The sequence below is a fragment of the Serinus canaria genome, chromosome 2 (assembly GCF_022539315.1).
Source record: "Serinus canaria isolate serCan28SL12 chromosome 2, serCan2020, whole genome shotgun sequence".
Taxonomy (NCBI): Eukaryota; Metazoa; Chordata; class Aves; order Passeriformes; family Fringillidae; genus Serinus; species Serinus canaria.
Window position 1 is genome coordinate 25,734,316 of NC_066315.1, and position 25,637 is coordinate 25,759,952.

General features: G+C 36.4%; 1 protein-coding gene across 2 annotated transcripts in view; it reads right to left on the minus strand.

Annotated features, from left to right (window-relative positions):
• Window positions 1–25,637, minus strand: part of COL28A1 (collagen type XXVIII alpha 1 chain) — a 59,636-nt gene that overhangs the window by 16,129 nt on the left and 17,870 nt on the right. For both annotated transcript variants that reach the window (XM_050971329.1, XM_018909441.3), the window contains 14 exons: window positions 25,252–25,320; window positions 23,740–23,808; window positions 22,507–22,575; window positions 21,509–21,577; window positions 20,726–20,794; window positions 20,135–20,203; window positions 18,710–18,778; window positions 17,671–17,742; window positions 15,721–15,789; window positions 15,149–15,220; window positions 14,472–14,540; window positions 11,590–11,658; window positions 7,651–7,722; window positions 6,121–6,189 (listed from right to left, as the gene is read on the minus strand). In XM_050971329.1, the coding sequence (XP_050827286.1) occupies window positions 6,121–6,189; window positions 7,651–7,722; window positions 11,590–11,658; window positions 14,472–14,540; window positions 15,149–15,220; window positions 15,721–15,789; window positions 17,671–17,742; window positions 18,710–18,778; window positions 20,135–20,203; window positions 20,726–20,794; window positions 21,509–21,577; window positions 22,507–22,575; window positions 23,740–23,808; window positions 25,252–25,320 (975 nt within the window). The remainder of the gene's footprint in view (window positions 1–6,120; window positions 6,190–7,650; window positions 7,723–11,589; window positions 11,659–14,471; window positions 14,541–15,148; window positions 15,221–15,720; window positions 15,790–17,670; window positions 17,743–18,709; window positions 18,779–20,134; window positions 20,204–20,725; window positions 20,795–21,508; window positions 21,578–22,506; window positions 22,576–23,739; window positions 23,809–25,251; window positions 25,321–25,637) is intronic.

Sequence of the window (25,637 nt, forward strand, 5' to 3'; positions counted from 1 at the left end):
CAGGCCTCTGTTGAGGTAAAAATGAGAGTAACAGAGAGTCTGGTGCTGCCCCTCATGCTGCAGAAAAACCCAGCAAAGGAGGTGGGGAGTCAGGGAACATTAGTGATAAAGGGAATGCACAGGGACAGATGAGGCAGTTTTGTTTTGCTCAGGCCATGATTGTACCAGTGAGGGAATAGGTACACATTCAACACATGATTACTAGAAATGTCTCATCATTCCTTGAAAAGATAAAAGTAGTCTATAACTTATAATTAGAGATGCAGAATATTATGATTTGTGTTTAGTTTGATATTCCTAAACCTATTTCACTGCTGGCAAGTACAAATAAAGAAATGCACTGAGAAGCTGTTGATCATCCAATATATTAAAAACAAAGCAGAAGAAATGGTATTTCTTGACAAAATTAAGAAGCAATCATTATACAAACTCTTAATTGTACTTATTTTTGCACTTGGAATAGCTGTAGAAAGGGCTGTGCCTGCAGAGGGAGCATTCAATCTAGGACAGAGGTGCAAGTATAAATCACAAATCACAGATGTCACTTGAGTTGTGGTAGATGAAATGAAACAACATATCAAACAGATTAAAAAAGAAAAAAAAAAAAAACAGAATCTTCTACTGATTTTCTTTACATTCTGGGAAGAATGTGTGCAGTCATTATAGTGACTGCTTTTAGGTGCAATTCCCAAGGTTCAGTCTCCAGTTATATAAACATACCAGGGCCAAAACTGTTCTCAGGTACGAGGGATTTGGAGAGGTGGGAACTTACAAAGGCTAAGGCTCAGACTAAGTTTATAATGCTCTTCTTCCTGATGTAACATTTAGCTTTTGAATTTCTTTCCTGTTTCATCCAAAGCACTATAGACTGGCCAGTTTGAGTCAGGACATAGGCATGGTATATGGATGCTCTTAGCTTTAAATTGCTGTGTCAGGGTGATTGGGTAAAACTAAGTGCCATGTTCAGCTGGGAGGAAATTTTTCCCTCAGAAGACCTAAGGCATTTTTATCTGACCTTCCTGGCCAATGCAAAGAGCCAAGACATTGGCAATGCATCCATCTTCCTATCTAGTACCTTCTATTATCAAAGGAATATTTATTTGTTCTCAGTGTCCCCACAACCCCAATATGATTTTAAGCTGATTGTAGGCCAGCTCTTCATGAGAAGTAGTGCAGAGCAGTCAAAGCTTTCCCTGTCCAAGCCTCCCTCTGAAATCTGCCAGAGATATGTGAGCTAAGATATACAGATACTGCATTAAAAGGTACTTTTTTAGGAGACCCTGGAATACTGTGGCCTGTGAAACAGCCTGTGAGCTGCTGTAGTGGAAACTGAATGGGAGGTTACCAAACATAAATGATTCCTTATGGGCCAGTACCCAGTACACCTAAAACCTGCTCTTAGACCTGCCCTGACCAAAAACAGCCCAAGGGTGACCTGAAGTCATCTGCCTCTTCCTCCCATGGGTAACACAGTCTTCCACAGGGTCGTTGCAGGTGAAGGATTGAATTTTAGCCTCACATGCTTAGTTAATACCAGATGTCTCATTGAAAAGCTCTTTTGTAGAGCTTTATAGTAATCCTCACAGTTTCTGTACTTCTTGGTTTAAAGAAAAATACTTTTTTTGCTTTATGAGTTGTGAAGTGGAGCAGTTCTTTTTCCTAAGGTGTCACACTAAACTGTCCTTCAGGGAATTCATTTCAAAAACGATTAATACTATTCTTTGATGAGGTCTAATTTATTTCCTGTATTGTGCTTGTAGACAAGCTTGACACCATCAGTAAAACAGTGAACTAGAAAAACACTGGTGAAGGCAAGAAATAAAGAGCTGGGTCAAGACACTGTAAAGTGCAAGGTTCCAATGTCTATTCTGTACCTTTTATTCAAGAAAAAAACCATTAAATGGCCTAATAGTCAACTGAAAAGTAAATCTTGGATTTCCCAATATATACACCTCATTTACTGTGAAGGGTGTGTGTTTGATACTGAAACATAGAGCAGACACTGCAATACTCTCTTTAGTGAGAGTTAATGCATATAACAGTATTTGTAAGAACAACATATTAAAAAAAAAAAGCTATTACATCTCTACTTTCCACATTTTAGTTCAAATACGCAAGCCCCAAGCTGCAAAAGTTGTTTATATTGCAACTGGATCCATTCCAAATGTTCATGCACAAGGGACTTTGCTAAGGATTTCAATAATCTTTCTGCCATCCAGTTACTTGCTTTATTTCTAGTGCTGGGCTCTTGCTCTTCAATGTCTGTAACTCACCTCCTAGTTGGCAACAGTGCTTTTAAATCAATTTTTTATTATATTCTGACATTATGGGCTTCTGTTTTAATGCTACAGAACATAGGGTTCTGCCAAGACTGAATGCATCCCACATGTTTCAGTTTTGTTTTCATGTGAATTTGACCTCTGATACATAAAATTCCTGTCTAGCAGTGTGCACATATGTGAGCCATTTCTGAAAGCAGAGAGAACAGAGCTTTGATTCAGATGAGTGGAACATTCCTATATAATGATCCTCAAAGGAATTTCAAATTAACTAGTGTGTAAATTTATGAGCCTCTTTTATCAAATAAATGTTCATTTATTATATGCAGAGATTGTTGCTGCTCTTTTTTCTTTTTGAGGGGGGTTGTGGTTGTATAACAGGTAGCCAGTGCATTTACATTTCATTTGAAAAAACATAAGATTTTCCATTTTAAGAACTAAGTTCTAGGGGAATTCTTTGAATTCAAGTGAATTCTTTTTTCCTTGTGGCACCTTTGCTACCAAGATGTTAAATGGTTAAATGCAAAAATTAAAAAAATCAGACTGTAATATGGGCAAAAAATCAGGGAATGAGAAGAGATGTTTATGTATTCAGTTTCTTTTTTTCCAGTGCACTCTTTACTATGTCTGGTGTGGATAAAGAGAAGTAAATCAGATATGTTATATCCTGTTGGATAATGCTTGCTTTGGTGCACCACTCATACCCTGCAAAAGCTACAGCTGCTCACTCTGCATAGAACAACAAACGTTTCGTTCAACATGACTAACACACCAATCTAAGGGTATCATCAAAAAGTAATCTACCTATTTTAAAATTAAAAAAAAAATATTTTTAACCAGATGTTTTTAACTCTTGAATTTTTAATTATCCCAACAGAGTGTTAGGATAAGCATTACTCTGAGCAGGCAGGTTTGGGGGGCATTATCACACTGTAACACAAATAAAACATGCAGATCCATGAAAACTTTTCATACAAAATTTGGTGTAAGCATGATTTGCCCTCATTGAGTTGTGTTACTTGCAAAGACTACTACAGGGTAGTAGTACTCTGCAGGGTTCTGTTTTTCAGTAACTTGGACCTTAGATTCAAACTTCCTAATTCTGACAATTTTTGTGACAACGGAGATGACTTGATGGAAAAAGATACTTTTAGTTTACATGGCAACCCTGATCTGACCTGGAATTGTCAGGAAACACAATTAGTGAGAAACACAAATAGTGAGAACTATTTATCAGTTTGGTTTTGCTTAAGATAAGGATAAGAAAATCTATTACTAGACATTCAATTGTACTATTAGTAATATTAAATATAATTCAATTATTAGAAACTCACATCCTGGTCTCAGCCAGTTAATCTTGGCTTAGTCAAATCTGGGCCACAGTCCACAGGCCTTTTGCCAAATTTATTATTAATTTCTAATTTCCACTAACACAACACAGATCACATCCCTTCGCAAAAAGATGCTACCAATAAACACCCTTTACTAGCACCATGAATAGAATTCACTCCACACACCTTGAGGGATGGTGATACTTTTATGCTGTTCATGGTGATACTTTTTATGCTGTTCATGGCTGGAGAAGGGACCAACAAATAAAGATTTGATGTCTTTACAAAGGAATATGAACAGCTCTCTTCAACTGGCATTGATTAGCATTACTTAGAGCCAAGACCATCAAGTCTGAATGTCAACCTGGCAGCAGCACAGTAACCCCATAACCACTGAACATCACCCAGTGCCAGATCCAGACACACCTCTTAAACACCCCTAGGAATGGTGACTCCATCACCTCCCCAGGCAAACCATTCCAGTGCTTGACCACCCTGCCAGTGAAAAACTTTTTTGTAATATCTAATCTGAATCTCCCTGTCTCAGCCTAAGGCCATATAACAGCTACCCTATGATTTAATTTAAAATATATGACATTTTATTACAAGACTTAGAGTGATTTAAGAATAATTTAAAGACTAGATGCCATGTTCACCACTGCAAAAAGTGGACATGTTTACTTTTACTTTACAACTTTTACCCCTTCATCCCCAATGCATTTTTATGATTCCATACTGTACTTCCATCATTCATGATCTAGGCTGGAACTTTTCTGATAATTATACAGCTGAAGAGTTTCTTGTCCCAGAAATTACACAAACTCATGGTTGTAAGAACAGAATGGACTTGTGACCCACTTTTGAACCTCTGATACAAAACAGGCACCATGATTTTTCTAAGTATATTTCTGTATAGCTGTATATTTGTGATACTTTTCAGAAACACAGCCACATACACTGATTTTAAAATTTCTAGTTGTGAAAAATTTCACTGCAAGTATTTTAGTGCTTTCTTTTCACTTGAAAAAAGGAAATTATTTATTTCCATTTTGGATTTAACTAAAATTTATTTCTATTACTCCCCTCTATTCCCACTAAAGTTGTGACAAACACTTCTGGACTTCATAATCCTTCAACCATGGCATCATAGTGGGACACCATCTTTTTTGATAATGTGACTTTCCAATTCCTTTTGCAGAATGCATTTAGGAAGCAAGGAACAATTCAGATGCAATGATACCCCTAGACATCCTGAAGTCATAAGTTAAATCTTTATCTATATTTGCCTTGATAATTTCATACAAGATTCTAGGATTTTAATGAAATGTTCTTTTGTAGTATCAAGAATCATGTATTATAAGACTACATTATAGCAATCCTGATATTTCTATTTGGAAAGGTAGTCTTATACAGAAAAATTTAATTAGTTTAGTAGGTTTTTTTAAATTTATATTGAATAACATACCTGAAATCACTTTTAGTTCTTGCATTACTTGATGTGAAACACCTTGTATTGAAAGGCATTAATTCAAAAGAGAAGCATAAAGCCAGGTTTCCCAGATCCCAATGCCATTTGGGACCATCCTGTGGTAATTCTGAAGTTAAGTTATTATAAGAATGAATGTCCTTCAACTTTTTCCTTTATTGTGGATGTTTTTGAGAAGTTTTTGCAGTTTATTTTAAATGTAAATTCTCCTGTTCAGAGAACAGAAGTTGAAAGTTCCTTCTGTTTGGGAGAAAACTTGTTTGGGAAATATTTCTTTTGCTTCTTTCTGCAACATGCTGCCTGGTTTTTATTTCACATATGCAATGAGGAAATCATTAATAAAACTACTCTGGGATATTTTAAAGCAATTTGTTGTATGATTCTAGTCTTAAGTCTTTTTTCCCAACTTTCTGAAACATAACAATTACTATGTGACTTTTTAGGTGAGTTACATACTGCTTATAGTTTCGTAAGACTTTAGCTATTTTGTGTCTTATGGGAAACCTTGGAAGTTTCAGTGTTGTACTTCAAATCCCCTTATCAGTTTTTTGGTTTGTTTGGGATTTTTTGTGAGTTTTGCCTCTAAACAAATAAATTATTTTAGATAAAGGTTTATACTCTTCTCTTAGGGATCCAACTTAAAAGATATCTCAGTAGTTCCATGTAACCCTTAACTCATTTTTTGGCCTCATCCCTCACACTTCTGCTAGAGAAAGGAAGGGCATAATTATTAGGCAATACTGTGCTTGTGTTGGATCCTGACTTCCACCAGCATCTAGAAGCTTCCTGGGCTTTGGGTGCATGGAAAACCTGCAAATTTGTATCCAGTCTGAGGATAAAGTGAGAGCTAGTTTCTGTTACATCAGAAAAGTCTATCACAAGCTTTTCTTCTAACAGAAACGAAAAGTGGGAGATGAGAATGCAGCATTTTGTCATAGATTTGTCATCCTTATCCAATGCATTTTTTGGAAGATGTCTGCCTTGTTTACAAGTCAGGTGCATTGGTCTACCATTGGACAAATACCTTTGGCCCAGCATCTCCCACACCTTTTGGTCCTTCTGGTCCTGCAGGGCCTTCTGGTCCTGGAGGTCCCTGGTACAGCAGAGAAATAAAGCATGTCAGCAGTTGTCTTAAGGTACTTGTGTTTTTCAACAAAGAAGAGAATTTCTTCACATTTCTGATGTGTAGTGAGCAACAGCCATCCTCAGTCCCAGGAGAAAGCCTAAAAAGACTCAGATTGGTGGAAAAAAGTACAACTCTTGACTTAAGAACTTTGTTTTCAGCTCAAGGGAAACAGTGAGAAAGAAGACATTGCTCCAGGATTCACATGCTGCAAGCATTACACAACTGAAATACCAGAGCTAACCCATCTACATTTAAGGGTTAGGTAAGCCTAACATATTTTTGTGTACTTGTGTGCTCTCCTGAACTCCCTGCTCAATTGATCTGCCCCTTCAGCTGCCTTTCATACTGCTGGAGGCATTCCCAGGCTCCCTTTCAGCATTCATAGGGCAGATGGCTTTGACCCATCCTGCTGCCTACTTAGCCACATAAATCTTGTCCATGTCTGACAGTGCTTTATTAAGTTGGCCTTTCCAGCTCATGGGGCACAGAATGGCCGGGGAAAGATGTTACCATGAGACAGCACAACAGAACCCTTGCACATTACACAACATGAAACGTGTCAGGTACATGGCATTACACCAGGAGCTCTGAGTGAATGCCTCAGGTAATAATTCCAATCCCAAAGGACCTTCTCAGCATCAGTTTGAATGACAGGAAATTGGAGCTGAGTAGGAGCTTGGAAGCACTCAAGTCCCACCTCAGTGCATTTGGGAGTGCTTGGGAGGGTTGTAGTTTGAAATAAAGCTGGATTAGCCACATAAAGAAAATAGTGCTAGTGGAAGTTTGACATGTGGTGGTTGAAGGACAGCAACAGTATTTCCACTTTACAGTGGAAAAGGGAGACACTGGTCAAACATGGTTTCAAGTGACTGAAATTTAGGATGATATGTCCTTGTAATGGAATGTGCTAGTTTGAAAACTCAGATATTAATTCCTTCTGAAGAATTCCATCAGAAAAGCAAGAAGTGAAAAATCTTCAAATTAGAGGATTTAACTGCCCAGTATGAAAAACAGCTGAAAATCCACGGAACTGGAACTGCAAAATTTGTTCAAGCAGATGGTATTAGAAATCTTGATCAGAGAAGAGTAAGGAAAAGGGAGGCACAAAAATAATTCAAAACAGTGATTCTATTTAAACATGTATGAGCAGCCATAAAGATTTTTATGGAATTACATGGTATCCCTTTTACAACAATGAAATCAGAACCATTTATATCCAGTTACAACTGCTTATGCAGCTGGTACTGTACGTAGTAAAGGGCTTCAAAATACTCACTTAAATTAGCTAAAGGTTGGTTAACTGCACTTAGGTAACTTAATCTAAGCATATAAATATTGTGTTGTCACATAGTAATGTTGTTGGGCTTTGTTTTGTTTGTTTGGTTTGGTTTTTTTGAACACAAAGTACAGAATTAAAACTCTACTTACAGCTTCACCTTTGTCACCTTTATCAGCTTTTGGTCCTTCGGGTCCAGGTGGTCCAGGTAGTCCTGGGTGCCCCTAAACGCAAAACAGGGAGTCAGAAATCATGCCACTACCTGGACTATCACAGTGCAAAGAATATTAACAAATATGTAAGGAAGCTATTTAAAATATTTTTGGAAATATAGAATAGCAGCTACCAGCTCTTAAAATTCATTCATAAAGTTTGAAATTCACAAAATTCACAGGAATTGCTATTTTTATTGCTTTTTTTGTTGTTGTTTCAATTGGATTAATAAAGATTTTAGAAGAATAAGAATTCTTATTAGGAAAATGCTAATTCCTGGATTTGTTGTTGCAGAGAGAAATTTCCAGAGCATTGACTTTGTATTCAGCCCATACAAAGTTAAATTTGTTTTCAAACCCAAACTTTTTATCAGTTTAGGGGTAAGTCTGAGCAATAAGAACTGAATTCAGAATACTGAAACATGAAATGTCAGCCTTAAGTTATATGTGCACATTTTTCATTTCCAAGTAATCACATTGGTTCTCTTGTACAGTAAAGCAAAACTTCATTCTATAAGGGAAAGTAGGAAAATAAAAAATTACAACAGTTACAAGAAAAAGAGCAGTCTAAAATGCTCTCTTATCAAGAGACAATCCCTCCTTCTGTTGACCCTTCCATTGACTCCCACTAAAGGTTTGTGCATCTGCAAAACCTCAATGCTTCCTTTCATGGCCAGACAAGAAGCAAATAGCAAACTTTTCCTCTTTCCTCACTCCAGTGAGAGTTTTCCTGACATTTTATGAGAAAATTAGATGAGCTTGAAATAGACTGTTCACAGAACCCAGGAAGAAAACATGCTGCTTTGAGGCATCTCTGAGGGTATGCTGCTGGTCTGTACTGTAGATGCTCACGTGACAGTACCAGCAATGGGAAATCCTCATGGATGTGTGCAGGTCCCACCTGCACCTCCCTCCCAAGCACAGTATGGATATTGTGGCTGTATAGAGAGAGCTGCACGCCCTTCACTCCATCCCACAGAACCAAGAAATGTTGATACCCTCTACAACAGAGCGCTGTAGAGTGCTGTCAACAATTTGAGTGTTGGTAATGTTCATAGGTATAACATATCCTCAAGAATAATCACACACAAATATACAAATATTTCCCTATCTACTCCAGTAAAAGGAAATAACCAGGAAAATGAAACTACAAAGGACAGAAAACTGTTGTTTCATTGTGCATTGAGCCTGCAAATTTCTACAATAATATAATAACTTCAAGAAATAAAGAAGACAGTCCAGTTAGCAGCTCAGACCTCAGCACCTGGTCTGTCTGAATACAGTGTCCATGACTGGACAACAAACCAGCTTGTATTTTAGTTGGATATACAACTAAAATAAACTTTTGGCCAAAATCTCCTGTCCCATGAATGTCTCTACCATAGACACAAATAATATATTCTTACTAACCAATTTAGTCCTATCAGAAAAATAGAAGAGATGCTTTGGGTCTCCTAAAGTTATACATGGTAGGTTTAGGCTAGCAGGTAGGTCAATGAAGAAAGACAAGGTAGACTCAATGTTCTGGGTAAGATGAAACCCTGAAATTACTTTAGATGAAATGTGGATAGTGATCCAAGCATGCCTTATGCCTAAGGAAATTTTATATAGTAGGTCATTCCTGTATGAATCACATCCATTCTTGAATCCAATGGGACAGTTTCACTGAGAGACTTTAAACAGACACAGACTGTTGTACTGCACTAAATGGAAGGAACAGGAATAGCTGACCACCAGATTCAAACTGTGTCAGCTCTTGAAGATGTCTCTTCATGGCTCCTAATTTTCAAATGATGGAATTTTGATCCACCTCTGTAAAAATTAAATAACCAGCATGCTTCTAGATCATAAATAACTTTATAATGGAAAGTCAATTTCACCTTTTCCTGATTCTTAATATCCACAGATCTTAAACTGTGGATAAAATGAGAAATGTTTCAGAAATATTTCATAACATTTGCATTTAAGAAAGGAAAACATAAATCATGGGTTCATATCTGTTTTTACTTCTAATTTCACTACAGTAAAAAACAGCCAAACAGATGTTTTCATTTAATCCCAGCAGGCTGCTGTAAATACCAAATACATATGAACACATTCTCTTCTGTGAGAATTGGGATTTTGTCATGTGTCTGGGCTTGTTATTAGTAGCATAACCATAAATGCTATAAATCTACTTAGGTCAAATCTACGGCCAAATCTTATATAAGAAACAGTTCTCCAGTCCAGATTATTTTGTTAGGGCTTCTTAAACAGTCATGCAAGAGATGGCCTAGGAGCAATTCTCGGATTACTGCTTCCTACAGTTTTGTGGTGTCTGGAAGAGAAAACCACAGTGACTCACTCTAAGTCAGTGCATTGGTAAGAGAGTAAATGCCCCTGATGCCACAGGTAGTCTGCTAAATGAATTCATCTGCTTTTCCAGCCTTTCCAGGGCAGGTTCTAAAGTGTAGCAGTGTGGTAAAATGGATGGTGTTTGCTGCCACCTTCCTGAAAGCATCTTCTGAGAAAGCCACTTGGGCAAGTAGAGTCACTCAATCCACACTCACACCACAGCTAGGTCAGCAAAGAAAGATGGAAAGGGTCTCTGTATAGAGCTCCAGTGAGATTTATTGTAGAGTCACACTGAAGGAGCCCAGGGACAAAAGTCAAAGAAACAGGGCAGATGCCTGGGTTAAGTATGGGGTCAGGAGCCAATCATTTGGGAGCACGGGAGTAGTACAAAGGGCAGGGCAAAAGGCAATGACCTATGGGGAAAGGGTAGATTAACATAATACTGCAGAGCATCATGGGAGAAGCCACTTTCAACTCACCCTAAGGAGTGAGGCATTCTCGAAGGCTGTGGTAAATTCTTCTGGGGCAGTATCCTAGAATTTTCCCTAATAGGCTCAAAGGCCTCCACACTAAAGCACTTTTCCAAAGTAATATTATATAGTTGCTTCTACACCCTTTCAAAGCAACAACAAAAAATGTATATAAACATAAATCTTGCATCCATGGTGATTAAAAAGAAAATAAAACAGCTATTATGATCAAAACCTAATTGATTAAGGAAACAACTGCCCTATTAAGTCATGTTCATCATTCCTTTTTATAAGCATAATAGAGTGAAGTGATTTCTATATTATAGATAAAGGAAATTTAGAGTTTTCAAAAATCAGAAATAAAAGTTTCTGAATGGTTCAATGTGCTATTCAGCATCCTCTGGTAGAGGTACTGGTAGAACTGTATTAAGCCAGGAGTAAATACTGTTACTGGTATTCCTAAAATATTATCATGCAAAAGCTATTGAATTAAGTGGCTTTATTTTGAGCTATATTGTCTTAGGTAGACATATACTAATTGATTTCTGAATTTGGGCCTATTGTCTATATTTCCACAAAGTGAAGTGGTGGAATTGAGCAGAATATTCTATGTGCAGACATGGTAAAGGAAAAAAAAAATGTCTCTGAGGAAGATTCCCAATTTAATCTGGAAAACAGATCATAAGAATGCGACCTTTCCCTGAAATACTCCCTTATCAGAAGTGGCAGAAGTCTTCAATAAAGTTGCAGCCAAGATGCCAAGTGACAGAAGTACAATATGATATAAAGTGTGTTAGAGGGGAAGAGTTGAATTTGAAGAACTGTGTTCCTGATGAGGACTTCCTATGGGAAGTTGCAGGGTAAGGTACAGAGGACTAGTTATCTATACAATTTTGTGTTTCTTCTTTGTAAAGATAAGAAGTTTATTTTAAAAATAGACATAACATGGATTGATGGAAAAGTTGAAGAATTAGTGAATTCCTTTACTTAAAAGGTTCAAGTAAAGGAACCTCATAGGAGTTTTGCATATGTCTCATGCTTCTTTACTTTTTATCTTTTGTCTAAAAACTCCTACCGTTGGTCCCATTATTGAATTTCCAGGACGTCCATCATCTCCTGGTGGTCCCTTGTATCCTGGATCCCCCTATGCAAAAAGAAACAAATTCAGAATTATGTTATCTATATTCAGTTTTAACTTCAAAAGTTTTACAGAAAAGTATTTGGTTCTTTCTTACAGAGACAATTTTTGAGCTAGGTAACATGAAACCAATATTTCTAGAGGAAGGTTTCACTACCTCGATTCTGACCTCTTTCACACTTCTGTTTCTCCCCAGCTGTGTAAAAGTGTTTGTTCTACCTTGAGAAATAAATTGATGGCCTTAGTTTTCAGATGAAGGTTGAATGCCATAATTCACTTTGAGAGGCCAGATGCACCTGTGGATCCTGCCTGCTTTTGCCCACAATCAGGCTGTATAACCTTGTTTCTGTCAGAGCACAAAAAGAACAGGAAGGAAATTCAAAGACAAGTGCTGAGACAGAGTATGTTTAGAAAGCCTATAGATGCAATGGCACAGCACTTCAAAACTACAAGTTCCATTGGCAGAAGTCTCAGGGAGAAGCTTGAGTTTTCCACAAATATTACACAGCACAACTCTTTGGTAACAACTCTGTCAGCGGCTTTCCCGGAAAGCAATCAGGCTTAGAACTCACATTCTTTATGTTAACCCTTCATGGAGCAGAATTTGGCTCCTTCTAGTGTTTAAACTTTGGCAACAGATGTTTCACTCTACATTAAGGAACTTACTAAGAAAATTAAAATTCGCAATGAAACATTTGCAATTTCTCAATAAGAAGAACATGCGGTATTTCAGGAAACTTTCGCTAGGGAATGCAATTAAATGCTCTACCAAAACCACTGAGCAGCTGTAACCGTGACAAAGAAATATTAGAAAAAACAGCTTTCTAATGTCACTGTCCCCATATTAGTAACAGCATAATGATTGGTAAGGGAAATAAAACTCCAGTCCTCAAACGTGGGTGTAGCTTAAAAGAAATAAATTCCCAATGGACGCAACCATGGCTGCCCAGGAGGCAAGACCTCTAGCAATCACTAATTACCATCTCAGATACTTAGAGATGTCCCAAAAAGACCTCAGACTCCCAGAAATAACTCCAAGCTTTGAGAAATATTCTCTACATTAGAAATTTATCATGTCTTTCTTCTCAATTGCAGACACCAGGATGTTTAAGGAACAAAATTAATTCTTATCATTGTACTTTCCACAGCTGAAAGATAAAACAGACCTATGTAGCCTGTTACATTATTGATCAGCTGTCCAAAACATAGTAGATATTTGTTTACATCAAAGAAGTTATGATGGAACTGAAGCGACAAAGTTTTGTATATTTTCGAAAAATTTGCATTTTATAATTACTCAAATACTTGGGGTTTTTCCACCAGCTACTGCCCATATACAACTCTGCTCTAAAATTTAGTAAAGAATTTCAAAAGACTCCAACAGACTTCATTGGATTTTGGATAATGACCCATCTGCTATGAAATTTGTATGAACTGGACTGAACAGAATAAAATCATAGGGAAAAAGACAAGGAACTCTACAAAATTATTTTTCAGCATGAATTTCTTAATGAACAACCTTGACTCCCTTACCTGTCTATTTAAAAATGTCACAGTAATTGGGAAAACACAAAGAAGGGAGACTGATTTAATGAAACTTGTCCTCATACAAGTTGTGCCTTTTAGCATGTCACCTGTATTCTCCTCACATAAAGTTTGTCAAGCTTTTATGGTTTGAAACCAATATAGGAGGTATGAGCACCTCACAATCTTCTTTTTTTCTAGTACGGGGTTATATTTTTACTCCAGGTAAAAATATAACCCCGTAGAATATAACTCTGAGCATTTTGCATTTTTGTCTTTCTTTTTCCTCCATGCACAAGCAAGTCCAAAACACATCATATCCCTCTGTGATGTCCTATTGCCAGACTGTATATGTCATATATATTGTATATATCATACCCTTCCTTGTACTTGTGGGGCAGGGCACATCTATTTTTAAGGAAGAAGAAAAATGGGGGTGGTATTGCTTCAGAATGATACAATCAGCATTAGTGATTCCCTGACTTTAAAACTAACATCAAAGGTGAAAAATGTCAACTAAAGTTGAAGTTACCTGACATATTATAACAAGAATTATTTAAGTAACAAGAGTACTTTATTACTTAAATATCACTGAATTTTATAACAAGAATCATTTGAGTAACAAAAGTACTTTATTATTTAAATATCACTGAGTTTTCAAATATTTTTAAAACCTTTAAATTTATCTTATTTTTTGCTGAATCTGCCTATTTTACAGAGCAGGACAAGTCCCGGTTATTTCAAGTACATTCTTCCCATAGACAAAATGAGATGGATGTAGCCCTAGCTATCTTATATATGTAATTTCATTTCAAGTAGGACATATAGGCCAGCTGTTCATTTGGAAGTGACACACAAACACTCATCTCAAAAAAAAAAAATCAGCATATAACACTCTAGAACTATACATAAACATATTCTGGCAGGAGTTTAATGCCATATTATAAGAAGCAAAAAGCATGGCAAATTTGGAAAAAAAAAAACTTCAAACTGATTAATTTCACAGGAGGGACCCAACTAAAACAGAAATCTAATAAGTTTTTGGGTTTTTTTAAACAAATGGCTTCAGGGGGAGATAATTATGTACCAAGTTCAGCATGCTATTAAAGGCCCTGGCCTCTAACATTGACTGTTAATTTTTAATACTTTTTAGTCTCTATTTCTGAAATTCAGTATTTTTGTTCCTACCACAAGGAATTTAAAGTTCCTTAAATCAGATTATTTTAATTTTGACAGAAACGTACACCAGAAATTTCCAATCTCTGGTCTCTAGGAAGTATGTGTCAGATAGTCACCTTTGGTCCAGGAGGTCCCCACACAGATGCTCCAGGTAGACCAGGGGGTCCTGTGTCTCCACGATCACCCTGTCACAAAATGGTATCATGTAGACTTAAACAGGCAGTTTGACTTTCTGAACTAAAAAATAGCTACAATATAGATCTACCTGCAACACAAGCAATACTGTAAAAAATACTTAAATCAACATATTGTTCTTATGAAAACTGTTCTAAGTTCAATGTTTCAAATAACTATTGGTTGAACTGTGTATTTGACTTTTTTAGTTTCAATTATTTTTTTTGTCCAGCTTACAATCCAATGGAATAACAAGAACACTTATATTACTTCAATTTCCTTATAATTCATTCAGAGCAACAGTTAAAAAATATTATAACAGAAAGTTAATGATTCAAAGTAAAATATTATTAAATACTCATGGTTAGAATCACTTGGAAATTTTAGTTTAGCTTATCAGTGCTCATGCATAACTTTATGTAATTATATCTTTAACTATTCTTTTTCTCCTTGAGACAACTGTGTCATTTAGGATAGATGACGGAAATATTTCTGCCTTCCCCTTGGTCTGTTAAGTCTATAAGCATCAGATGCTCGAGAAATTTTTACACTGCATAAGCTTCATAGATTTTTTTAAAAAAATACAAAGAGAAGGGTTACCATGGAAGAACATGCTTACTTTTAGTCCAGCTGGGCCTTTTAGTCCTGTAGGACCAATCATTCCTTCAGATCCTTTTTCTCCAGGGTCACCCTGAAGAAAACAAACTTTTTTTCAATCACAGCAAAGATTCATTCACAGCTGCAGCTACAGAAATACCCCAAACCACAACAATAATTATTAACCCATAATTAAAGAGATGTTTAGATGCTCCACTCCAACTGAAATCCTGCTCATTTCAAAAATGCGTCCCAAATGTCCCAAATTATATGAAATGGGAGATAAAAGTTGTCTCTCTACTAATACATCTTTCCAGACTTTTAATTTCATATTAACTTCTGAACATTAATGAAAATTCTGTACCGAATTTTTAGGAAATCTCTACTGCCCTATCAATTTAGGCTCTGTATTAATGGTCTGATTTTGCTGCACTTGTTCAGGCTACAGAACACATTGCTCTCTCTCTTCAATCCTTTAGAATCATCAGCTAAAATAGAGCTGATACTTACGATTTAATGAATAAAAAAGCAGCTCAGAATCCAAACTCTTACAAAAGTCTGTAGTATTTCCCCAGCATGCACATCAAGTCATACCTTTTGACCTAAAAGTCCTTTGCCAGGGGGTCCTTCCGGGCCTCTTGGACCTTCCTCTCCCTTTTCCCCCTAAAAGAGATTAAATTATTAATTACTTTTCAGGTAGTTAATTTTACTGATAGAGTTATGAGAAACAATGCTTGCATTAATACTTTCCCCAAAAATGTCAGTAAATATCTGGTTAATTTTTTCCTACAAAGAATAAAGTATTCTCTCTCTTAAAGCCTTACAATCTCCTGCATTCATATTTCTTATTGTCACAGATATTTGTAATAGTGCCATTTGCAACTGCATCAATCTGTTGGAAGAAGGATTCCATGCATATACTTATAAGAGGAAGAGAAATGCTTGCAAACTTAACAGAAAATGTCTTGATGGACCAATTCTGAGAAGTAATTTTAGACCAATCTATAGCCAGTGGCCAATCCAGGCTGAAAATATTTGCCAGGAACATTACATTAAATAACTCAAAAATAGCCCACACAAAACATTCTGTTAAGGAGCATTGCCTACAAAAATATTTATGCATAATACAAGCCAGATTAGTATATAGAGATACCTGTAGGTAATTTAGAGAGTGAAAGGTAGATTAAAATGAGGTTAAAATCCATTTCTGATTTGAACTGTTAATGAAAGTGATATTACAGAGCCTGTTGTTGATAGGCCAGTCTGGATCCCACTTTGGTGAGACACTGTCACACCTGCAAATAACTGCTGTACTATCACCATGCTACTTACTGCAGGCATCCAGCTGTTCTGTGCACTGCCCTGAATACCCAGGGTAGCTGCTCAGTACTACTATTTTTACCTTCAATGGCTTACAACAGGAAAGGTGACAGCACAGAATTAATCATCAGAGTAAAGGCAATATGCAAGAGAAAAAACCAAAAACCCAGCATGACCATCTGTAACTTTAACCCAACATTTACTCTTAATGCTGATGCACATCTGATCCACTGGAATCTTATTTTTTGAGCAGGGGATGACACAAATTTTAAAAATATAATTAAGTAGCAACAGAAATGCTACATATTTTCTCAGAGTGGAAGGCTTACTGCTGCTTCAGGCTGGAGCTTGTCTGACCGGTATTGCACTTTTAGGAGACTAAAATGTGAAGTTGCATTCTTAATAGTAACAGTAATATATATTACTATTCAAATATTTTCTAATTTAAAGCCTGCAGTCAAAAATGCTGATTTGCCTACACCAAAGTATGTTTAGCTTATCAATTCCACATGTCAGCCAGCTGCTGCCCTCTTATACAAGCTGCATAGTAGTCGTCTGGAGGCTCCTGGATTCTCAGCAGAAAAAATGCAAAGCACTGACTTTTGCTTACTCAACAGCTCATTCATTTTGGAAAGAGTACAATTAAAAGTTTTCATTTAATTTGCTCTAAATTTACTATTTTGGGCACTCTGCTTTGCACCTCTCTAAATTACTGTCCGCCACTGGGAATTTATGCTTCTTTTTCCAAATGTGGTGGAGTTTCTTCTAGATCCTCAGAGTTTCCCTTGAGAACAAACAGCCCTGGGTTCAGCTGTTTGTGCAGGTTCCTGCACCACAGCTGGCAGCTTGCAGCCACAGCCAGCGCCCTGTGAGATGCCCCAAGTCCCGCTGATGCAGCATTACTTCTCAGTGTCAGGAAAGACCTGAACAGGCCATGAGGAAGAGACTAAGGACATGAGCTGTCTGCTCTCCAAGGAGATTGTGACATGGAACAGTAGTCAATTGCCTCCAAAAGCCAAGGCTGCTTGCCTGCAGCTCATTCAGTTGGTAACCACTGTTAGTAGAGTTTGTTGGACACATCTCACCCAGTCCCTTATCCCTGGCAAAAGCATTGGCATATGCTTTCCTCAAGGGTGAACTCCACTGTAAACCTGCAAATATTCTGTTCTTCCTGCATCACCCTTTTAGTACACCTTTTACATGTGGTAAAATATATTTCCTTACCTTTTTCCCTGTCAACCCTGTCTCCCCCTTCACCCCCTTCTCTCCTGGGGTTCCTGGAAGACCGGTAGCTCCCTTAAAGAAGAAAAAAATTGTTACATCTGCCAATTGAAAAAATCATTTATTCTGTAAAATGGATCCAACAGTTTGTGAAAATATTAATTAAAGCTAAACAATATTTTTCCTAAAATAAAAGTTGTTATTTCCAGTAAGTTAAATACTCTATAGAGACAATAATTTTTAATACCCATAAAGTAAGTATTTGAAATTTCTCTGCAAGTTCCCCACCTATTTCGTAAATCTTGGACTTGTATTAAATAAATTTGTATTTATTCAGTGAATAAAACCATGACTGAATGCTGTTTGTTAGTCTGTGCACAATAACAATGCTATATGAATATAATTTACTTGCTAAGTCAAATATTTGGGACTTAAAGGATGATCAACCAAAAATGTCCAATAAATAACCGGGCACTAACCCCTCATCATTTGTACAATCTGACCAAGGCATTACTTTTAGCATTTACCAGAAAGAATTGAAAGAATTCATAGGAATACAGTCCTGCCAAACATTTCTTTCATGATCTAAGAAAAAAATCTTTAAGAATAAGATGTCTGTGCCACCTTACCTGATTTTGGAAGCCCAACTTAAGTCATTAAAGATATGGTTAAAAGTCTTCAAAATGGCATCTGAAGCCAAAGCTTTAAGTTTTTTACATCTCTTCCAACACACAGGTAGTAACACTGACAACGCTGTTGTCACAAAGACTGGGGTTTTTTTCTCCATCAGAAAATCAGGGGGACAGAGTTAGCAACCTTTCTAACAGGCTCTGGCAAGAACCTCTCTAGTTTAGAAAGTATTAGGGGAAAACTTTGTTGCAGTTATGGTAGTAGCAATGCTTTTACAACACTCACTGGAATTCCTTCTTATTTTGACCACAGTTAATTTATACCAAAAAAATCTTCTACTTGGTTTATCAGCAATTAGTGGAAGAATTAAAAGACCATGTTAAGAACAATTAAAAATAAAAAGCAAGCTCACTTTAAGTCCTGATGAGCTAATTCCTGGAAGTCCTGGTTCTCCTTTTTGTCCAGGTTTACCTGGTTCACCCTAGCAACAAAAAGTCTGTAGTTTAATAGAGAAACACAGTTTAGCTTCATTGACTACTTGCACAATTTAATCAGCTGCTTACACAGAGAGGTGGATGTGATGACATTCTACAATTCTACTATCCTAAGTGGTCAAGATTTCAACTGGAAAATTATGTTCTTTAAAATCCCCTGGAAATTGTAGGACTGCATCTGCCCACTGCAGGGTTATTTAACCCTGCAGTGGGCAGAAAGTTGAAGCAAATCCCTCCAACTTTATTCCTTAGCCTTCAATACATTTTATTTTTTACTTTACAGGACTATATCAAAAACTCTTTGGTCCCTGAATGAAAAATGAGTCCAAATAAAGAAAAAACAGAGGTCCTGCTTAAGAAAAAGTTTTAGCCTCATGAGTCTTTCTTCCTGTAGTTCTAAACAGTTAAAGAGATAGGAATTGCATTTTTCAATTTTGCTTTATCACCTGAAGAGAACTGGCCTACCACATAACATCTTTCACAGGTACCTATTTTTCTCTATATTGACATTAAATATTGCTGCTTTAACTGCTGCTTACACGCCAAAATTATACCCAGAATAAAATGACTGGTTTTCTCATGCTTTTGCTACAGTGACTAATATCTTCCCTTCATAAATCAAGGTGATTATTAAGCACACTTCTGATTTACAGTTCATTCCACTTGGTCTTGTCATATTTCAGCAATTCCCTTTTCCTCGTCTGACAGCGTTCACCTGACACTGTACCACTAGAGGCCTGGGCTTTGACAGCAGTAACTCTTTTCCTCACTTTTGTGTTCTTTTTTTTGTTTGTTTGCTTGCTTTGTTTTTGTTTTGTTTTTGTTTACTTTCCCTCCTTCTGCAGTGCAGGGTCAGCTAAGTACACTTCAGCTCTTTTCTCTGTCCCAGTCTTTCTGTCTTTGGTTTTGGTTCTTTCTCATGACGACCATTGAAGGCTGAAGGCCAGGCTGAAGGTGTGGTGGGATTATCCTGAAGTCTCAAACCCATCACTGAACTAAAGCTAAACTGTTTGGTAAAATGATTTACTTGAACACAGCATATATGTGGCACCAAACTCATTAGACACAAAGATGTCTGAAAGATCCTCTTAAAAATATGTGTTCCTTTAGAAAGAGAAGTTCATATTCACAAAGGCTAAGGGCTAGTCCTAAGCAGGCAGAAGCCATATATTCCATTTAGGGAAGATTTGATAACATGGATGGCTTTCTCTCTAAGATTCAAAAGGAATTATTATCTCAAATAAAGCTACATTTTCTTCTCATCAAACACATTTTTGAAAAGCCTGGAAAAGATACTGTTTCATGACAGTACTGCTTTTAAAAAACAATTTCTGAACCATTACCTTTGGTCCTGGCCAACCAGAACCTTGAGAGCCTTTTGGCCCAGGGTTTCCTGGTGGACCCTGTGCACCCTATAAAGCAAAATAAGTGAGTTTTAGTGCATTACACTCTTCCGCATCTGAAAATCACCACATGCCCATCTTTCAGTTAATAACAAATTTATCTTGTCTTTATAAGAAATCTTCCTTCCAAAATTAACAGAACCCAGATCTTTTTGAATGTTTCAGTTTATCCAACTGCTAAAGGGTATGTTCAAGTTTCAAAGGCCTTGACATTCAGGATTGGTAGGTACTTAGCCTTGTAAAATTCTTATGTACAATATATCATTGCCAAAGCAATGCTATCTGATTTACCTCTTATGCAAATTATTATGCAGATTAGACCAAATTTACATTTGCTTGATTCTAAGACCATTCAAATCAGCCAAAATCAGTTGTATTTACAAGCTTTGTTTAAAAACTAGTTTGATATTTTTAAAAATGAAAGATCACAACGAGATTTTTAATGTCTTTAAATTAAAATTAGAGGTCTGATAAAATATAAAATAAAAACTTTATGCAAATGCTCATTACATGTCCAAAATGTAGACTTACCTGCCTTCCTTGCTGGCTTGGTCCTGGTGGTCCTGGTGGGCCCTGTGGTCCTACCTGGCCTTGGTCACCCTACAGAAAAGGTATTCCCAATAACTAAATTGCATTGGTCCATACTATCTAATCAACATATTTAAACCAAACACAGAGTAGCAGTCCTCAAGCTGTATTATCTTGAAGTCTGCTGCTTCGATCTGAATTACATGTGTTTGGAATACCTGGACCTCTGCCTATGAAAACTGATCTAACAAAAATAATGCCCCTTCTTCACTACAAACTCTATCTCCTTTACAATATTGGATGATCACACCTGTAATTTTATTAGAAGGAGATTAATTTTAAAGATTTTCTTGTACAGAAATACAGTTTCTTGCACAACCCTCAGTAAAACTTGCAGCTGCAGAGTATATCAAAAACTTAAAAATATCAGAATGTTTCTTTGTCTGTTCCAGGCCCGCTAGATTAGATGACATAGAGATTTTTGCATTTTAATATTTATTTAAAAATTAAAATATTTCAAATAGAATATTTCTGAAATTATTTTAGGAGGAAAAAAAAGTACATTTCTTCCCTTATACACGAGCTGCATAGAATACAGTGCTCTAAGTTAACATTAACAGGATCATCTACTTGCATTGATGGAGCTGCATGGAACAGAGTAACATAGCTGCTCAGATTCAGGTAAAATATACCTTTGTACTGTTGTGGTATTGAAAAAATTAATCTTCATTTAACTATAAATATAATTGATTATAGATACAATTATAAATATGCTCTATGCCTCACCTTGTCACCTTTGACTTGTTCACCTTTTGGTCCCCGAGGACCAGGGGCACCATCAGAGCCTTTTTCACCCTGTAAATAAGTGACAGTTTTGAAACTTGTATTTAGGAGCTTATAAAGAACACTGTCCTAGACAAACTGTTCATCACAATATGCATAATGAGGAAAAAAGTATTCCTTTACAAACTAACTAGAAAAATAATCAATGGAATTACCAAATTAGAGAAAAGAAACGGGTTACAATTCATAACATACTTCTTCTGCACTCATGTTTTTGAACAGAGGACTTCAAAAGGAGAAAATGAAATACTAGGAGGAAGGAAGTTACATTTTGAAAACATGGCAATATGCTCCCTAGTCCCTAGAGAGATCAGTTCAGAACTGAGTGCAAGGATGTGATTGACGCCTTTTCCATAAAAGGAAGAAAAATCATGGCTTAGTAATTCAAGGCTCTAGAGAATCTTGAAGCCACTAAGACAGAGGGATAAATTTTGATGGGAAACTCAGTTGTGATTTATTCATAAATTTTTTATTGTTTGTACATATTTTTAAGAAGTTGACATGTCTTAACCTAGCAAACACCCTAAATGAGATAACTGTCCACAGAGACTCATACAACTCATCTTTCAGTTTCCAAAAATGGTAAGGCAAAATGAAAGCAGATGCTGAATATCTTTTTCCAATACAGAACACAAATAGCTCAGTCATTTCTTGGAAGTCAGTTTGTCTCACTAATGCTATCAAAAGAAGTTCTCTTATTAAACACATAAATAAGAAAATCATTAACTTACTACTGGTAGAGGGGACTGTACAATTTTTTTGTAATTACCTGGATAGAATTTCTGAGATCAGTGGGATATTCTGGGAGCATGGTAATTCAGAAAGCCAAGATCAATCATCCAGAATTTTATAACAATGGAACTATCAGTGGCCTTAAATAACTTAGACACTACTTCAAATTTGGTCCACAATGTTAAAGAAAGTAATTTCCATAAAACTACCTTGTCTCCTTGAATGCCCTGTCCAGTTGAACCTTTTTCACCTGGTGAGCCAGGAGGGCCAGGTGGTCCCTAAAAGAAAAAAAATATATATATTCAAAGTATACCAGCAGTTCAATTTTTTATAGAAACCTTCTGTAATTTGCTAGTAAAGGATTTTGCAACATTTACAACACTGGTAAGTCAAAATGCTTTCACAATATCTGACTGAGCCCAAGCTATTTAAATGAACTGTAGCAACCATTAGCTGGGTCATTTGGAATGGAATAAGCCAATTCATATGAATAAGCTGAATTCCTGTGAATTACATAATTAATGTCTAAAGGTTGTACTCTTACAACTCAAATGAATCTTCAGATTTACTTATAAAATAATTAGTATTGCAGTGAAATGTATTCCCTATAATTTCACATATTTTCATGATTTTCACAATAAAAATCATCAATTTGAACATGTTTTTTGTACATAATGACAGGTTATATAGGCAACACTAGGGAATGTTAATTTTGATTTAAACAAATACAGAAATAAGTATTTTTCTAACACTTTCTGTCCTCTTGCAAAACTCAGCTAACTTTCAATTTTTAAAGCTAGTAAGTATTTTTAAGGATGATCTTGATTAAACAAAAAGTTTCCACATATTTTTGTGAGAAAAAGTCTTTAACAAATGCAAAGTAACTTTCAAAAATACTAGAATTAATCCAACACCCATCTACATTTGTGGTTTTATATGAACAAGAAAACCATACATTTTATACATTTCAGGAAGAAAAAGCAGCCATTGAGTATTAAATCAAGAGCTTGCCAAAGTTCTTTAATTCAGAAAATAAAGATATAATTAAAAGCAAGTAATTTGGGTCCTTGTTCTTGATGGGATCCAAATTACACATAAGAGTTGAGGGATATTTCATCTCTTTTTTTTTCATCTTCTTAAAATTTTAATGTAGACAATTTTTAAAGATTATCATCAACTTAAACAACTAGGAGTACATATATATATATATAATATATATAAAAATTATTTTCCCAAAACTGACTTGGATCTGGTTTTATTCTCCTGCTTGTACAAGCCACAGGCAGCTATTGATGTATTGGGCTGGAACAGCCTGTGCTGCTCCAGACTAGGTACCAGCTAGTTATGGAATCAGTAGCCAATACAACTACTGACAATCAATTAGACTCACTAAGATTTATTTTGTTGCATTTAAATTCCCAAAGCATATATCATTGACTTACAGGTAATCCTGGCTCACCAATTCCAGGAGGTCCTCGCAATCCAATTCTACCTTCTCGGCCTTCAGCACCCTTGTGAAAAAGAAAATTAGAAAGTTCAATCCTAATTCAGCTTGGTACTTTTGAAGAGCATAACATTTATATATAGATGATTTAATGGCATCACCACAAAGGCTTGAAATCTAATGTGCAACTTCTCCTAAAGGAAAAAACACCTCATACATGATGTTCTAGAAACATTTGTAAGCACATTTCTATTAGTACCTGAAACACTAGATTGTATTTCAGCACTCAAGACATAGGGGTAACTGCTTAAAATTGCAAAGTCTAAGAGATGACAGGGATGAGGGAGTTAACTCAGACTAAATTTGGCTGCAGCACCAAAGCAGGAATGCTCAGGTGTGAGGAATGCTCACTTAGCCTCTATCTAGATATTTGAATTGAAATCTGCTTCAGTGGAATATGGGATTGCATGGGAACTCCAGGACCTGTACAGTTTCTCCATCTTCTTACAAGGCATCATAATCTTCACAAATTCTCCAGTTTACTGAGGACTGTGTGCTTCAAGGATAAGGGCACAGAGGTTTTTATCTTTTTATGAAGCAGTAAAGATAAAGCAGTAAAGGGAGTGATATTTCTTCTCCATAAACTATTTTCCCTTCTAGAAGGACCAAGTGTTGTTCCTTTTACATGGCAAAATACTGGTTTCTGAGCTCATAAACCCTCTCTGTGTTCTGGGGTCTGCCCTACTGCACAGGAAATATGCAGGAGTTCAATGAATGCACAAATTAGAGCAGTAAAAGCAAAAAAGTGTGTTAGATGGTGACTTTTCGATCCAAACCATTGGGAAAAGATGGCAGAAAGCTACACCAGACACTCAGCACTAGAACTAGAGTGAGTTCTAGTTCTGCCCAATTTACATCTCTTTTCTGACTCTGAGATGCAGGTCTCTGACAAAACTCTTGTAAACTAAGGAGTCATGTTTCCTATGCAGGTGCTTTTGTAGTTTTCCATGAGAAGATCTGGCTGGCCAGCATAGGCAGACATGACTTTTCCAATACTGATTCCACCTTCTAGTCTTTTGCAGTAAAATGAGATGGAGAAATGAAATGCTGCATGAAAGAATCTTGTAAGAATATCTCTTCCCTAGTGAATGACAAGGCAAATCTCTCACTTGGCCATATATGACAGTGACTGAAATGCATTTCTATACCTGGAAGTGTGGTTTACTGGTTAGTGCAAGCACCTGCTAGTGCTTCAAAATTATATCACACAGTTAACCCTCATTTAAATGGCATTATTTATTACTTCTATCAATAGGATCATCATAAAATTCAAGAGTTGCTGGAAAAGCAGGCCTTTTATCCCTATCCTATCCGAATACAAAAACCGGTCAACCAGTTTTACATTTAGGTGATAAGAGTTTGACTTTGATAAAATTGTAGGTGGGAAATTTCATTCAAAAAAATGACTACCCATAGCTATCACTTTAGCAAACATATTTCTGAGAGTTACCTTGGGTCCTGGCTCTCCAATGCCAGAGGGTCCTGCAGGACCATAGGGACCTGGAGGGCCTTGTTCTCCCTAAAGAGAAAAAATGGAAAGAAACTATTAGTATGAATAGAGGTTTAAGCAAATTCTGACAGAGTATCTTTCCAAAGCCTCATTTAGGGCTAGAGAAATATATTTTTAAAGTAAAAAACAAATAAACAAAATGAAACAATCTAAACCAGTCTTGAAGAAATATGCTTAGATTAGAAGCAGGGCCAATATCCTGGCCATACAATATATAATAATTTTATAAAGCCGCTCTTTCATAAGCATCATAAAAGATAAAAAAAAAACACCCCTTTTTTTTTTGTCCTATCTTTGGTCCTGACTTCATCCAATATTTTGGTGCT